At 42.0% G+C, this 17,835-nt stretch overlaps 1 protein-coding gene and 1 pseudogene across 1 annotated transcript in view; one reads left to right on the plus strand and one right to left on the minus strand.

Moving 5' to 3' along the window:
- Palb2 (partner and localizer of BRCA2) overlaps positions 1-14,030 on the plus strand; it is a 31,386-nt gene extending 17,356 nt beyond the window's left edge. Inside the window, exons 9-13 of the mRNA XM_040755171.1 lie at positions 381-542; positions 1,785-1,901; positions 6,970-7,057; positions 8,186-8,334; positions 13,582-14,030. Coding sequence (XP_040611105.1) covers positions 381-542; positions 1,785-1,901; positions 6,970-7,057; positions 8,186-8,334; positions 13,582-13,792 — 727 coding nt within the window. The 3' untranslated portion in view covers positions 13,793-14,030. The remainder of the gene's footprint in view (positions 1-380; positions 543-1,784; positions 1,902-6,969; positions 7,058-8,185; positions 8,335-13,581) is intronic.
- On the minus strand, positions 4,846-5,679 carry LOC121135490 (annotated as a pseudogene).
- Positions 14,031-17,835: the final 3,805 nt, after the last annotated feature.

Consider the following 17,835-nt stretch of genomic DNA (forward strand, 5'->3'; position numbering starts at 1 on the left):
CTGTGAGTTCAAGACCAGCCTAATCTACAAATTGAGTTCCAGGACAGATTCCAAAGCTACACAGAAAAACCCTGTCTTGAAAAACCAAACCAAAAAAAAAAAAAGTTCTAGCGGCTGGAGAGATGGCTTAGCAGTTCAGAATTCCAACACCCACTTACACTCGGCAGACAGAGGCAGGCGGATCTCTGTGTTCAAGTTAGCCTGATCTACAAAGCTACACAGAGAAACCTTGTCTCGAAAAGACAAGAATAAATAAAGATAAAATAAAGCCATGTGTAGACTGACATCTTTGACTGAGGTTGCTGTTTAAAATTTGTGCTCAGTCCCTTATTGCTCACTGCTTACTAGCTTCTCCCCATTTGTCTCTGTATTTGGTTTAGGGCATTGCTGTGCTCCTCTGGTGATGAAAGTGAAACGCAAGTACTACTGAAATCTGGAAATATAAAAGCTGTGCTTGGCTTGACAAAGAGAAGACTAGTTAGTAGCATTGGAACCTTTTGCAATCAACAAGTACAAATCATGACATTTGCTGAAGATGGAGGGTAAGAAAAGCATTGGTTGGTCTTCATTGTTCTGTAAAGACGCATTTTATCCCAGGCAGCATAGAAAGTATATGGCTAGGACTCTGATTTTTTATGGTATAGGTGGAGTAGTGGGCTTAGTCAGGGTTTCTCTTGCTGTGAAAAGACACCATGACTAATTCTTATAAAGAAAACATTTAACTAGGTGATTTACAGTTTAAGAGGTTCAGTCCATTGTCATCATGATGGGGAGCATGGCAACATGCAGGCAGACACGGTGCTGGAGTATTAGTCTTGCAGGCAACAGGAAATTGACTGGGGCACTGGGTGGTATCCTGTGCATAGGAAACCTCAAAGCCTGACCCCATAGTAACACACTTCCTCCAACAAGGCCATACCTACTCCAACAAAGCCACACCTCCTAATAGAGCCATTCCCTATAAGCTTATAGGGTTTATTACATTCAAACTACTACAAATAGCAAACATGGTCTTAATGCCACATTGCAACCAACAAGCAGACTGAAAAGGTGGAAGCCAGGGAAGCCAGTGGAGTAGAGAGGCTCAGCAAATGTAGTTTGCTTTCTCTTTAGCTTTCTTTGAAAATTGTGTGTGTCCCTTAAGTATTAGAAGTACCTTGCTCCTCATACTCTTTCATGTCCATTGCTCATTGACCATCTAGATGCAAGATCTAAGCTACTTATGCTCTAGACCTGCATGCTTTTTTAATAACCATCTCTTAGGTACTTCAAGTTCAGCACATGGAAACCTGAATGACAAACGCTTTCTCTTTTTATCATGTCATAGCATGCATTTTTTCCATACTTTGTTATACTTTAGTCCTGGAGATTGAACCTTGGACAATATTAAGCATAATCTACTACTGAGCTACACCCTCAGCCTGTTGTAATTATTGTTTTTTGTCATTTCTAGTAACTGAGGGCAGTCTTATTATTTATCATAGTTAAACCTGGACCAACATGGTAATCTAGGCAAGAGCCAAGTGATTTCTTAAATAAAAAAGTGAACCTCTAATTCCAGCAGTTGGGGGACTTAATGTGAGTTTAGGTCAGCCTGGGCTATATAGTGAGTCATCTGGACAGAAAGTGACCCTGACTCAAATCAATCAATCACCAGGAAAGTGTTGGACAAAGAAAGAAGACAGATCTGTGAGAAATGAACCCATAGAGTCACTAAACCTAGAAGGACTATTAAGAAACTGTTTTGACTTGAAAAGTGATTTTCAGTACTGTTTTATATACAGTAGCAAAGATGAACAACTTTTGATGCCCCCTGATGAGACTATATTGACTTTTGCTGAAGTCCAGGGGATGCAGGATGCTCTGCTTGGTACCACCACTGTGAACAACATTGTGATCTGGTAAGCTTTTGCTCTAAATCCTCATCTATATATGCAAATATGCTTCTGTTCATGTAGAGTTGGATATGCTGGGGATGGGCAGGGTATGATGCTACACACCCATAATCCCAGAACACAGGAGGCTGAGGGGAGAAGGCTAATTTGATCACAGCTGGATACATGGAAAGATCCTGCCTCAGAGAAAGACAGAGACTGCAAACATGATGGAAGTTTTCTCTTTTCACTCTTAAGCTTTGGCCTTATCTTGCCAAGAAAATGAACCCAGATGTGGAAAAAGAACACCCAGATGTGGATTAAGGAAACTATTTTTAAGATACAGGGTTGTTGGGCCGGAAAGAAGGCTCAACAATTAAGTTCACCGGCTGCTATTGTAGAGGATCTGGGTCAATTCCTGCTTGTCCATGGTGACTCACAACTGTCTGTAACTCCAATTTCAGGGAATCTGATGTCCTCCTCTGTCTGCCATGGGCACCAGGCACATACATATAAGCAAAACATACACAGAAAATCAAAAACATGATTTTCTTTAAGTGTCATTTGCCTGGTATGTGCAAGGCCTTGGGTACAATGCTCACTACTGCAAAATAGATAATCAGTCATTAAATTAAATAAAGGGAACTCTTTGGTGAAAATACAGAGTTGCAGGCTATGTGTAGCTTTGTGATAGTGTTGACCAAAGGATAGAGTCCAAGGCAACTAGGAAGTAGCAAGTAGAAAGAAATGTCTCAAGAAGAAAATTGACAAGGAATACTAGGAGTAGGATCTTCATTCACTTAGAAAAGTGCTTCCCTCACAAGTAGGATAGCCTGAATTTGATTCGCAGAACTTACATTTGAAAAACTGAGTCGTAAGCTGGGTAGCGGTGGTACATAGCTTTAGTCCTAGCACTTTGGGAGGCAGAGGCAGGCGGATCTCTGGGAGTTTGACGCCAGCTCCATCTACCCATCTACATAGAGAGTTCCACATTAGTTAGGGCACTATAATGAGACCCTGCCTCAGACAAATTTCAAAAATGTAAGATGAAGGAGATGGTGAAATGACATAGCATATTGAATTGTTTCCAAACAGGCCTAAAGCCTGAGTTTGACCCCTGTAATCTTCATATGAGTGGAAGTCAAGAACTGACTCTTCACAATTGTTCTCTATCCCTCACATGTGCAGAGTGGCATGTGCATACTAGCCACATGTACATACATACATAATAAAAAAACTACAATGTAGAAAAAAGAAACTCAAGCTTTTCCTCTCTCCTTTGTGCACACTCACACATGAAAAAGGAACCTTAAATTCTGAGTATGATTACCTAATTATCTGGCATACTTATTTTTGGTTTTGAAACAGGGTCTCACCATGTAGCCCAGGCTATGTGCACACACTCAACTGCCATCTTACCTGAGTGTCTGAGCAGTGGGATTACGAGTGTTCATTACCACTCCTGGCTCTAGCTAGCCCTTTAAATTACTTTTTACAAGGTAAACTATAAGCAGCTCCATTAAGGCTTAAAGAATTGAACTAAAAGTTCTTCATTTGGCGTTTGAATTCAGCCAAGTTAGCTGTTTACTATTGCAACTAAGTACCATCACTATTCTTCAGAGGAACCTAACAGAATCCAGAGTTTTGTAGCATTGTATCTGAGATAGTCTGTAAATATTAAGTATAGGAAGTACATTGACATTTCGTAGCATATCCTCTGTGTTTTCCCCCATTAGTAGCTAGTAGAGAGGTATTTGACATTTGTTTTTTGAGACAGGTCTCAGTGCAGTCCCAGCTGGCCACTAACTCACATTCCTCCTACCTTAGACTCTCTAGTGCAGAAAATTACAGATGCATGTTACCTTAACACCTACCTTAGCTATATAAGGAAAAGACTCAAAACCTATTGGTTGTGACGTCAACAAGAATCTATCATTGACCTTTAGTTATTCATTTGTTGTTTGCTTGTTTACTGTCAAGACTGGCTGGCTGTTTGGCCCAGGCTAAACTGTAACTCACTATGTAATCCATGCTAGTCTCAAATGTGTGATTCTCCTGTCTCAGTCTCCCAGATTCCATGATTACACATGTATGCTGTCACATTCAGCTAATTTTCTTTATGGTATTTATTTACCTTTCCTATTTGGGGGGAGCAGAGGGGTTTCGAGACAGGGTTTCTCTGGCTTTAGAAGCTGTCCTGGAATTAGCTCTTGTAGACTACACTGGTTTCCAACTCACAGAGATCTGCCTGCCTCTGCCTCCCGAGTGCTGGGATTAAAGGCATGCGCCGCCACCACCCGGCCACCTTTCCTATTTTTGATTTATTGTATTTCTGAAGTGATTCATATTATACTTAGTGTTTGAGTAGTTTGTGTATGAGGTTTGGTCAGAGGACAACTTTTCAGGAGTTGTTCTTGAGGCAGAGTCTCTGTTTCTGTTCCTGTGCTTCTATTCCAGCCTAGCTGGCCCGTGAATTTCTTGTTGATTCTTCCCTCTTTCCCTCCCATCTCTAATAGGAGTGATGGATTGCAAATGCTTGCCATTGTAGCTGGTTGGGGGTAGGGGGGACTTGGAGGATTTGAACTCAGATCACCAGGCTTGCCTAGCAAGCACTTTTACCTGCTGAACTTTCTCTCTGACCCTCAGATGGCTTTTTCTTTTTTTAACTATTACTTAAGGTCTAAATATTTCATCTTGTTTAAGCTGTATTTGCTGAGTACTGTGTTTCAAGCATTAAAGAAACAGTTGTGTACAATTCTCTTTGAAAGCACATAGGTGAATCAAATATGAATCCTGTCCCAAGGTTCCTAAAACCTAATAGGTAAATAAGATTTTACAATTTGAAGTATATTATTTCGATAAGTTCCTTTATAGTTCAAAGAATTTGAAATAATACAGGTTTAGACAAAATGCTTTAGGAATGGGAGAACGCACTTAGTAAGTACAGAGCACACACTAAAACTTCTGTAGCTTATAAACATGTCCTGGTATCTTGGATAGGAGCAATCTTAGTGTTTTTATATGCAGTTCCTGCCCAAAGAAAGTTCTGTATTAGTTGAATTAACATGTTCTATTTTATTGTAGTATATAAAATGAGATGCTGACAGTTGCATAGGTAGTGAAAAGGAAAGGGTGACTGTGAACTAGTATAGATAAGGGAGGTGAGTTTAGGTTAAGTTTCTGCAGATTGAAAGAGTGATCTAGGACTTCAGGAATGGATGGGTGTTGCCCAACAGTGGGGAGGACTTTGGAAGGGATAAGGAAAGGTACAGAGCCAGGGGAATACACAATATGTTCAGGAGAGGGAACAGTTGGCAGTGGTGGATGGCAGCCCTTGATCTATAAGGGCTAGTTTGGACTAGCTCTGATATGAATAAATAAAAATACAAATAGCTATCAATCCTTTTTGGTTTTTGTTTTCAAGGAGCTCTGGCAAAGTTTTATTAAAGGAAAGCTTTCCTGGTGTACCAGTCTGTTCTGGCATGCTATAATAACATCAGAATCACCTGGATTAATGACAGCCAGTGTGCATACTCTATAGTATTTTCCACATGCTGTGCCCAATCCAGTGTTATTGCCACCGTAGTAGTGATGGACACCATTTTTAGCCAACATGGCATAATATTTGAGATTTCCTCAAAGCTGGGCAGTTGTTGGCAAGGATAGTCAATTTCACTGTGCCCTGTCTGCTCTTCTTCAGGATCTGTCTGTATCCCAGCACGTAGTTTCCACTTTTTATAACAAGTTGGAGCCTAAAGTTGATCAACTCCTGAGATTTTTTTTTTGTCTTCTTTTCTGCCACCATCTTCCTTACCTGCCGGACAGCCCCTAACCAAGACCAGCTGTCAAAATCACAGGGGAATGAGAAAAAGCACTATAAATGTTAATTTGGTAATGTGGTCATTCTCAGTGGGAAACATATGCATAACAAGAGTGAGCACAAACTGGAGCACCACCTGTCAGGAAACTCATAACTACCTGTAACTCCAAGTTCCAAGGGATCCAGTGCCCTCTTCTGGCCTCTGCTGTTACTGCATGCAAGTGTCTTAAATACAGACAAGCAGGCATGATGTGTGTGTATAAAAAGATGAAGGGGTAAAAATCATTTTTATTTATTTTTTTGTTTTGTTTTTTGTTTGTTTGTTTTGAGACAGGGTTCCTCTGTGTAGCATTGGCATCCCTGAAAATCTCTTTGTAGACTGAGCTGGCCTCAAACTCACAAAGATCTGCTTGCCTCTATTCTCTCAAGTGTTGGAATTAAAGGTGTGTGCCACCACCATGGGGAGGGGAGAGGGACGACTCATACTGGTGAGTGGTGTAACTTGTAGCTGGCTTAATTCCAAGCACAGGGAGATGGAGGAATATGTTGAGTAGATTGTAGAGAGATTATCCACAGTGGTGTAGCAGAGTTACCCAAGGCTAAACTGTCAACTTCAATTTTTGACAAAGTTAACTTGGCATTACACTTTTAATAAGGGTGTATAAAGTGCTGGGCACAGTGATGAATATCCTTAATCCCAGCACTCAGGAAGTGGAGGCAGGCGGATCTCTGTGAATTCAAGGCCCGCTTGGTCTACATAGAAAGTTCTAGACTAGCCAGGGCCAATTAGTGAGATCTTATCTCAAAAAACAAAAAGTAGTGTATCAAGTGTGACTTTACAAAAGTACAGGGCGCTGGGCATTGGTGGTGCATGCCTTTAATCCCAGCACTCAGAAGGCAGAGGCAGGCGGATCTCTGTGAGTTCGAGGCCAGCCTGGTCTACAGAGTGAGTTCCAGGACAGCCTCCAAAGCCACAGAGAAACCCTGTCTCGAAAAACCAAAAAAAAAAAAGTGCAGGGCTCTGTCCCTTTCTGATTTCCTTTTGCCACCCCAAAATAGTCTGTAACAAATAAAGAGCATTATGTGTGAGCTAGTTGTGGTAGTGCTGGCCTGCTATACCAGCATTGAGAAACTGAGGCTAGAAAGAAGAGCACACGTTTGAGGCTAGCCTAGGCTACATAGTAATACTCTGTCTTCAGACTGTGGAAAAAGTTATACTATGTGAAAATCATTTTATAAAAGAATGTAATCACCCCATTTATTTTGATGTCTAAGGAATTTAAAGACTGGCCAACTCCTGAAAAAGGTGCACATTGATGACTCTTACCAAGCTTCGGTCTGTCACAGAGCCTATTCTGAGATGGTAAGTAGTGATCCAGGGCTACTTGGTGTTTGTTTATTATCTATTGATTTCACTAATGAGAGTAATAAAGGTAGCAGTCATCAAATTGGATGGCAGTGTGCTGTGCTTTGCTTTGTTTTGAGGCAGGGTCTCATGTAGCCTAGGCTGGCCTGAAGCTCCCCACGTATTGAGTAAAATGACCTTGAATTTAGGATTTCCCTGCTTCTGCCTCTCCAGTGATGGGATTGCTGGCACATGATAGGTAGTCTCTTGACTGAACTACATTCCTAGCCAATTTTTATTCTTTTTTACATTTATGAATGAAAATAAATGGTAATGCAATGTGATTGCTTATCTCATTTTCTACCTGTATGATTTAAAGACTCACATTCTTTTTTTTTTATATATTTTATTTATTTATTATGTATACAATCTTCTGCCTGCATGCCAGCAGAGGGCATCAGAGCTCATTCAAGGTGGTTGTGAGCCACCATGTGGTTGCCGGTAATTGAACTCAGGACCTTTGGAAGAACAGTCAGTGCTCTTAACCGCTGAGCCATCTCTCCAGCCCAAAGACTCACATTCTAAGCTATGAATTTTGTTCATATTTTTAGAGTGCCTAACTACTTGAAAAGAAAGGGGGGGATCACAATAGAGCTCTGATTGGTCTAGAATTCAGTATGTAGATCAGGCTGTCATAAAATTGTGAACCTAGATTTTAAAATCTGTTAAGAAGGATGAATTTATTTCTACAATTTACCAGTTTTTCATGTAAGTAATTGGTATGTACTGGTAATTCCTAGTCGATGTCCTTTAAAGCAGGGGGTCTTAAATGAGTTACTTCCAATTTGAGGGCTCCTATGTCTCTGTGACCTCCTTCCCTGTGCCAGCCTTTTCCTGAGTGGGTGACACAAGGTGTAGCTAAAGTATAGGAAACTGATGAGTCAGCTGGATTCAGGATGGCAGCACTGGCCGAGGATCCAGAAGTTCAGTGTGGAGGTCCTCTCAGCAGTTGCTATATGAACAAAGGGACGCCAGTGGTTCTGTCCTGCTTATTGAAGAGTCTGTTGGTCATTCCCTTTGCTTTGGTTTTGTCAGCGCTGTCAAACATACTCTTGATGTTCTGATTGGTTATTTCTCTCTCATCAGGGGCTCCTATTTGTTGTTCTGAGTCATCCTTGTGCCAAAGAGAGCCAGGCCTTTGGAAGCCCCATGTTTCAGCTTCTGGTGATTAACCCTAAGACAGCTCAGAGTGTGGGGGTTCTGCTATGCTGTCTTCCTCAAGGGCAAGCTGGCAGGTAAGTGTGTGACTGCTGTTCAAGGGTGAGGTATTTTGGAAGACACTCCACAGATAGAAAGCTGGGTGCTTTTGTATTACTAGAATGAGTAGAACACATGAGGTGCTAAAGGCTGTTGGGCTAGAGATGTGGCTCAGTGTGTGTGCTCTGACTTGCCTAGTGTGCCTAACACCCTGGGTTCAAGATCTCTACCACCATCTGGGGAGGTGGCTCACTGACTACAAACCTAGTAACCTGAGTTTGATCCCAGGAATCCATGGTGGAAGTAAAGAACCAACTTCTGTTTGTCCTCTGACCTCCACATGGCCCTTGTGCCATGTATATGTATAGCTGAATTCACAGGCATACATCATACATAGTAATAAATACAATTTCTGATAATGTAAATACAATAATACAAATATACAATCCAATAAGTAAATACAAGCTGGGCGTTGGTGGCACATGCGTTTAATCCCAGCACTTGGGAGGCAGAGGCAGGTGGATCTCTTTGAGTTCCAGGCCAGCCTGGTCTACAGAGTGAGTTCCAGGACAACCTCCAAAACAATACATAGAAACCCTGTCTCAAAAAAAAAAAAGGAAATACAATGGTGCATGCCTTTAATCCCTTTGGGAGTCAGAAAGAGGAGGATCTCTGAGTTCAAGGCCAGCTTTGGCTATATAGCAAGTTCCAGGAGTTAGAAGAGAGACCCTGTCCAAAAAATAAATAAATAAAACCGACAACAAATAACAATAAATAAAAATTTTTAAAAATCCTCATTACTGGGCTGGAGAAATGGCTCAGAGGTTAAGAGCACTGGCTGCTCTTCCAGAGGTTCTGAGTTCAATTCCCAGCAACCACATGGTGGCTCACAACCATCAGTAATGAGATCTGGTGCCCTCTTCTGGCATACAGACATATATGGAGGCAAGATGTTGTCATAGTAAATAAATAAATCTTTAAAAAAAAATCCTCATTACTGAGGGTAGCAGGAGTGAACAGGAATTGAGTCAAATTTTAGACTCCCTATTTCCTCAGTATGGATTAAATAGGTTTTCCCTTTTTGCATTTTATGTGTACAGATATTTCTGCTGCACATATGTGTTTATACTACTTGCATGCCTGGTGCCCCTGGAAGGCAGAGGAAGACATAAGATCTCCTAGAACTGGAATTGCATCTGTGAGCTGCCATGTGGGCTCTGGGGGACTCGGGTCCTCTGGGAGAGCATCTGTGCTTTTAACTGCTGAGCCATCTTGCCAGCCCCTTTTTTCTGTTCTGTCTTTTTGTTGTTTTTCTTTTGTTTTTTAAGACAGGGTTTCTCTTTGTATTCCTGGCTGTCCTGGAACCCGTAAACCAGACTGGCCCTGAATTTAGAGATCAGCCTACTTCTCCTGAGTGCTGGCATTAAAGGCATATGCTACCAACCATGCAGCCATAACCCTGCATTTTATGCTTGCTAGGCAAGAACTCAACCACTGAGCCACATCCTTAGCCCTAGATTTATTTCTTTCTTTGTTTTTAAAACATATATAGCAACTGGGCCATGCATTTGATCCCAGCACTCAGGAGCCAGAGGCAGCTTGGTCTACAGAGTAAGTTCTGGTACAGCCAGGGCTACCCAGAAAAACCCTGTCTTGAAGAAAAATCAAAACTTCAACAATAAATAAATAAATAAAATTGACCCTGTTTTTTCCTTAAAGAAAATGTTTTAAGAGAGCTGGAGAGATGGTTCGGTAATTGTTCAGTTTCCAGCACCAACATTAGGTGGCATACGACTGCCGGTAGCTCCAGCAGTAGGGGATCCAACACCTCTTGCCTCCTCAGTCACCTCGACTCATGTAAATAGACCTCACACACACAGGTCATTAAAAACAGTCAATCAGAAAATTGTAAGAAAATATGTTTTGTTTTTTCCAGACAGGGTTTCTCTGTGTAACAGCTCTGGCTGTCCTCGAACGCATAGAGATCCTCCTGCCTCTGCCTCCTGAAAGAAAATACTTCAAGCAAGGCAGTGATAGGACACACCTTTACCTCCATAGGCAGGCTGATCTCTGAGTTTGAGGCCAGCCTGATTTACAGAACGAGTCTAGAACAGCCAGGGCTACACAAAGCAACCTGTCTTGGGGGTGGGGTGGAGTGGAGAATGTTCTATATAATAAAAAAAAAAAGTTTCATAAGGCAAGGGTAAAATATAACCCTGTTAGCACACTTGAGGCCTTGGTTCATTATATGTTGCCACAAATAAGAACAAGACTAAGAAGGCTAGCCTTTACCTAACTGGTAGCTCGTTTGTCTAGTAGGCCAAGGACCTGGCTTTGACAGCCCAGCACCACAAAGTTATTTCTCACATATAATACATAGGCAGAAGGATTTAGGCTCAAGGCCAGTCTTAGTTGCATAGCAAGACCCTGACTGGAAAAGACCAAAAAAAAAAAAAAAAAAGAACTTTTGCATTTTACAGTCTTTCTGTTAAGACATTATCTAGGTCTGGAGAGATAGATCAATAGTTATAAGTGTGTTCTGTTGCTGAAGACCCAAGTTCGATTTCCAGCACCATGTCAGGTAACTTATAACTGTTTGTAATGACAGGTCCAAAAGATGTTTCTGGCCTCTGTGGACACCAGTGGTCACATGCACATATGTACACATAGGTACATACACGTAATTAAAAATAAATATTAAAAAAAAAAAGCCGGGCGTTGGTGGCGCACGCCTTTAATCCCAGCACTCAGGAAGCAGAGGCAGGCGGATCTCTGTGAGTTCGAGGCCAGCCTGGTCTATAGAGCGAGTTCCAGGACAGCCTCCAAAGCCACAGAGATACCCTGTTTCGAAAAACCAAAAATAAATAAATAAATAAATATATTTTTAAAAAGACCTAACTAAAGACTTTTTAAATGAACTTTTAGGTAGTACTTTTCAGTGTGATGTCTGACCTAGCCTTTACTGTCCAGGCATCTATTTATCTGCTGATAATGATTTATTTACTGACTGATGCACAGGCATAAGAGTTTTCTAACATTGTTCAGTGCCCATTTAGGGCAGAAGGCCTTAAATACCCTAGGACTGGACTTAAAAATAGTCGTGAGGTACCATGTGGGTTCTGGAAGTGAGACTCAGATCCTCTGGAAAAGCAGCTAATACTTTTAGCCCTTGAGCCAGAAGGGAGCAGGCAAAAGCACCTTGGCCTAAGTACTGCCTTTTTGACTTCAGACTCCATTTTATCTGTAGGGTGAAACACAGTTCAAGTTCCCAGGTCCTCAGGGAACTGAGAACTTTCCAATGGCGGACCAACCTCCTCCTTAAACAATAGAAACAACAGTCTGTTATGCCCCTTAGTTCTCTAAGACATTATGACTGCTCCTAACAACAGAAAGAGCAAATGAATCTAATTGGCTGAACATTCTGTGCAGGTTGGCAATGATGGGACACAGGGAAAGCTCCTAATCCCTGAATCCTGATTGGTGAAAAATGTAACTGGAACTTGGAACAAGTGTATTTATGGTTTTGTGCTTATAAACCCGCTTCAGCCCCTGCTCGGGGCTGCCAGGAGAAACAAGGCTCCACCGGAGTCCTTGTCCTGCAGCCCTGATCAATCAGTGACCCATTTATGTGGTGATTTATTAAAGACTTTAGAACCCTTAAGTGTTGTCTCTCTCCTTCCTTGTGGTTCACAACAGACTGGGTATAACAAGCCATCTCTCCACTTCCTAAGTTTGGGATTTGGGTGTTTTTGTTTTTTATTTTTTAATGTAAGTGTGTGGGCCTGCATTTGTCTCTGAACCTGGTATGTGCAATGCCCACAGAGGCCAGATGTCAGATTCCCTGGAACTGGAGTTAGAATGGTTGTGAACTACCATGTGGGTGCTGGGAATTAAACCGTATTCTTCTGGAAGAGCAGCCCAACCAGTTCTTTTAACTTCAGAGTCAACTCCCCAGCCTCTGCACTCCCCCAAAGCTTTTGTTGTTGTTTTTGTTTGTTTTCGAGACAGGGTTTCTCTATGTAGCTTTAGATGTCCCGGAACTCACTCTTTAGACCAGACTGACCTGGAACTCACAGAAATCTGTTTGCCACCACCTCCCAACTTCCCTGAAAAAGCTTTTTAACCAAACTGTTTTACTCATCCTCACAACAGTGCTATGAAGTAAATGTCTCACCATCCCCATCTATTGATGAGGTTAATTTGCTCAGGGTCACACAACACTTAATTGTCATTAGAATTTAAGCTTAGGGGCCAGGCGTTGGTGGTGCACGCCTTTGATCCCAGCACTTGGGAGGCAGAGGTAGGCGGATCTCTGTGAGTTGGAGGCCAGCCTGGTCTACAAGAGCTAGTTCCAGGACAGCCTCCAAAGCCACAGAGAAACCCTGTCTCTAAAAAACCAAAAAAAAAAGAATTTAAGCTTAGGAGTAGAATACAGAGCCCCTTATTGTTTGTTTATTGTTTTTTATATTTCTTTAGTGAGTGTGAGTATGGAGGGCAGAGGACAACTTGTGGGAATCAATTATCCCCTTTAACCATGTGGGTCCCAGGGATTATCAAACACACATAATAAACATGTAAATGTAAGTCTTTTTAATTTGAGGAAAAAGTAAGAGAAGGCTGAGGACATAGTTCAGTGGCAGATCCTAGCAAGGTGTCATGCTTAGAGATCTCTTAAGACTGCCAAAAAATAAGGTAACCTTGGGAATTTGAGGGAGATGTATATTCCCAAATTATGGAAACATGATAATCTCATATAGTGAAAAGTGTTGTGATTATAAAAAGCAGGGACAGTGTGTTTGCAGTGCTTCAGGTGATAAGTTTCCAGGCATGCTACCATTCAGGGCTAGAGTCTTACAGAGATGCTGGGAAGAGCAAGGTCTCTCAGGTGAGACTGAGTGTGTAGCATGGAGGAGGTAAGGAGCCTCGGTGTAATAGTGTCAGAGGCAGCAACTGAATTACTGTGTCTAGGGCTGGCATTCCTCAACTTGGGGTTAGGCGTTCACGGTGGGAGAGGGTTTGGTTTTGACTGGTTTCAGGGAGCATGGTATTTTTTAAAAGTTTATGTTCTACGTTTTATTTGTTTGTTTTGTTTGGGTTATGTGTCATATGTGTCTTTGTAAGCACGTGGTAGCCAGAGATCAAGTTTCAATGATCACTTTTCTCTCTATCATGTGGTTTCCAAGGATTAAACATGGTGGTTCATGAAGCGCCTTTCCTGCAGAGCCATGTCTGGCTTTTTAAAGCCTTTGGCATGAGATTTGATTGTCTCTTCTTCTTCATCTCAGGTTCCTGGAAGGGGATGTGAAAGATCACATTGCAGCAGCAGTCCTGACTTCTGGAACAATTGCCGTTTGGGACTTGCTTCTGGGTCACTGCACTGCTGTCCTCCCACCCGTCTCTGATCAGAATTGGTCTTTGGTTAAATGGTCAAGTACAGATTCTCACTTGCTAGCTGGACAAAAGGATGGAAATATATTCATATACCGCTACTTTTAAGAGGCAAATAGTTTCCTGGGTATTTCGCCTCTTAATAGTTTTTTTTTCAAGAATACAGTATCTAAAAGACATTTGACATGATTGCTTGAATGAGTTCCCACAAACTTTATTTTGATGGTGTCACTACTGACCGTATTTGTTTATATTTATGGTGTTATGGTTTTAAATCTATATTTGCACATTTGCCATTACGGGTGTACATAAACAGTAAATGTTAATAAATATTTATTTTGATACATTCTGCTTGGCGTGTTCCCTTTTTTTTTCCAGTCTGTTCAGATCATTTCAAAAACAAGAATTACGTAGAAGGCTAAGGAAGATAACTCAGTAAAATGCTTTCGTGTACCTGACATCCGTTACCAAGGAGGAAAATGATATAACAGCAGAGTTGTAATTCTAGCACGGGGACGGCGAAGCCAGAACTCTAGGGCTCACTGGTCAGCCAAGCTAACCTAATTGGCAAGATACAGGCCTATGAAAGACCCTGTCTCAGCCGGGTGCTGGTGGTGCACGCCTTTAATCCCAGCACTCGGGAGGCAGAGCAGGCAGATCTCTGTGAGTTCCAGGCCAGCCTGGTCTACAGAACAAGTTCCAGGACAGCTTCCAAAACATTACAGAGAAACCCGTCTCGAAAAACAAACAAACAAACAAAAAAAGACCCTGTCTCAAAAGCAAAGTAGATAACACCCAAGAAATACCACCCAAGGTTGTTCTCTGGCATCATGCGCACTGGTACATGTGTAGTATACACACACAAAGGTTACATAGACAACTATAATACTTAGTCAATAGTATTTGAATAATACAAATATTTCAGTTAGATCAGAATATATACTTTTTGTTTGTTTTTTTATTCCTTTTTTTAACATTTTATTATGTATGCAATCTTCTGCATGCCAGCAGAGGGCACCAGATCTCATTCAAGGTGGTTGTGAGCCACCATGTGGTTGCTGGGAATTGAACTCAGGACCTCTGGAAGAGCAGTCAGTGCTCTTAACCTCTGAGCTATCTCTCTAGCCTGGCGGTGAACACTTTTAAGCCTAGCACTTGTAGTGGGGGTAGGGGAAAGAGACAGGTGGATCTCTGAGTTTAAAACCAGCCTGTTCTACAGCATGAGTTCCAGGACAGCCAGGACTGTTAAACAGAGAAAGCCTGTCTCCAAGGAAAAAAAAAGGAAAGGAAGGAAGGAAATTCAAAATGAATTTTTTTTTAAATCCTAGTTTAGGGCCTGGAAAGATGACTTAAGAGTTAAGAATACTTGACATCCTTCCAGAGGACCCCAGTTAGACTCCTAGCACCCATGTCAAGCAGCTTACAGCTACCCCTAACGAGCTCTAGGGGATCTGATACCCTCCACTGACCCTGGCTTGCACCCACCCAGGTAACAAACACTTGCACAGAGATAGACACACAAATGAAAGTACACCTTCTTTAAAAAGAATCCTACATTAGGGATGGCCTTGCTCTTTCCCATCCTCAGGTAGTGGTACATCACCTACCCACGCCCTACTTGTGATAGAGTCTCAAGGCTGGAGTCCTGGGCTGACCTTGAACTCTGTGTAGCTGAAGAGGGCCTCAAACTTCTGATCTTCCTGTTTCCACTCCTGAGTGGATAGGAATACAAGTCCATGATTCCATCACTTTGGAAGTGGAGGTGAGTCAGCCTCAGCTACGTAACAAGTTTGAGGCTGGTCTGGGATCTTAAGATCCGAGTCCAAAAGAAGAGAGGGAGAAGGAAGAGAAAAACAAAACAATGAGTAGGGTGAGGTCATAGTTCCCATGCCATGGAGACTCAATGGATGGTGGTGAGTATTAGCATTAAGGATATAAGGATTTCTGCTAGGCTTCTGTCCTGGGAGACGACATAAAGCTTAAGTGCTGTGTGGGACTTTTAAGGGTTAGTTCCAGTGCTGCTGTGGAAATGCAAATGTAGGGCAGTTAGTACAACCTGGAAAACTGTGGAGGGTGATGGCTGATTCTTTTTTTTTTAAATAATCTTTTTTTTTTAGTATTTTATTTATTGTGTATACAGTCTTCTGCCTGTATGCCAGCAGAAGGCACCGGATCTCATTCAAGGTGGTTGTGAGCCACCATGTGGTTGCCGGGAATTGAACTCAGGACCTCTGGAAGAACAGTCAGTGCTCTTAACCGCTGAGCCATCTCTCCAGCCCCCTTTTTTTTTTTTTTTTTAAATAGATGGCTGATTCTTGCAGAAGCAGGTGAAGCGGGAGTGAAGAATTCCAGGCAGAAAGTCAGACAACTCAGAATGATGAAGACAAACCATGTCAGAGAATGGAGTTGAGAATCATTCTTATTAGAACTTTATTTTACACTTGAAAAAGAGAGGCTGAGTTACAAGATCAGGTCATACTATGGCTCCAGAGTGAGTGAAGACTTATAAAGGCAGACAGAACAGAGGCGGATAGAAGGGCATGGGGGTCTGGACTTTGACAGAACAGCTGGAAATCAAGGAAATGAGCAGGATTATGCCTAATAAGGTTGGAAATGAAGGCATCCTGAAACTCTGGCTTGGTAAGTGATGGTATCAGTAATTGAAAGAAGATTCATTTGAATACTTAGAAATCACCCAGAAAGAGTGTTTAATAGGTAACTGGGTGTTGAAGTGTTAAGGTCAGAGTCAGATTTAGGTGAGATTAGCACCCCTGGAGCACACTGGTTCTGAAAACTTGAATGTTTAAAGTCAATGGTGGATTAAAGGCAGCATCCTAAACCTGGTGTTTAAATGGTGGATGAAGGAGATTAATTAACTCATTTTATTTGAGATAAAGCATTTATTTACATATTCTCATTATAGTTCATGCTGAGATAAAGTCTCATTATAGTTCATGCTTCCCTGGGACTCACTGTTAGCCCAAGCTTGCCTCAAACTTATAGTAATTACTCTGTTCCTCTTCCCAGGTACCAGCTTGACCTATATAAGACTGGGTCCTTTTTTTTTTTTTTTTTTTTCTTCTGGTTTTTCGAGACAAGATTTCTCTGTGGCTTTGGAGGGCTGTCCTGGAACTTGCTGGAGGCAGCCGGGTGTTGGTGGCACACGCCTTTAATTCCAGTACTCAGGAGGCAGAGTCAGGCAGATCTCTGTGAGTTCAAGGCCAGCCTGGTCTACAGAGAGAGTTCCAGGACAGCCTCTAAAACAATACAGAGATTCGGGCGTTGGTGGCGCACGCCTTTAATCCCAGCACTTGGGAGGCAGAAGCAGGCTGATATCTGTGAGTCCGAGGCTAGCCTGGGCTACAGAGTGAGTTCCAGGACAGCCTCCAAAGCCACAAAGAAACCCTGTCACAAAAAACCAAAACAAACAAACAAACAAAACAAAAAACAATACAGAGAAACCCTGTCTCGAAAAAATAAAAAAAGAGGATACTAGGCATATTTTTAGGTTAGGGGGTATGTGTTTATGAGATTGAAGTGGATGAACATGATTGTCTTTAGGCATGATCAATTTACATCTGAAAGGTTCTTTTGAGACAGGCTGTCCTGGAACCAGACAATTTTTTTTTCTTTTCTTTTCTTTTCTTTTCTTTTTTTTTTTTTTTTTTTTTTTTGGTTTTTCACATGGTTTCTCTGTATTGTTTTGGAAACTGTCCTGGAATTCAGTCTGTAGACCAGGCTGGCCTCGAACTCACAGAGATTCACCTGCCTCTGTCTCCCGAGTGCTGGGATTAAAGGCGTGCGCCACCACTGCCCGGCTGGCCAACACTCTTTTTTTTTTTTTGGTTTTTTCGAGACAGGGTTTCTCTGTAGCTTTGGAGGCTGTCCTGGAACTCACTTTGTAGACCAGGCTGGCCTCGAACTCACAGAGATCCGCCTGCCTCTGCCTCCCGAGTGCTGGAATTAAAGGCGTGCGCCACCAACGCCCGGCGGCCAACACTCTTAAAACAATAGATTTAAGGACTTTGAGAAAATAAGTAAGTCAGTTCCTTTTTGTCATTGACAGTGTTTAGGGACAGATGGCATTTGTGCAGTTGGCGCCACAGTAGCTCTTGCCCTTCAAAGGGAGGTGGGTGCAGCGCCTCCAGGAG

This window comes from Mesocricetus auratus, unplaced genomic scaffold (assembly GCF_017639785.1).
Source record: "Mesocricetus auratus isolate SY011 unplaced genomic scaffold, BCM_Maur_2.0 Super-Scaffold_4256, whole genome shotgun sequence".
NCBI lineage: Eukaryota > Metazoa > Chordata > Mammalia > Rodentia > Cricetidae > Mesocricetus > Mesocricetus auratus.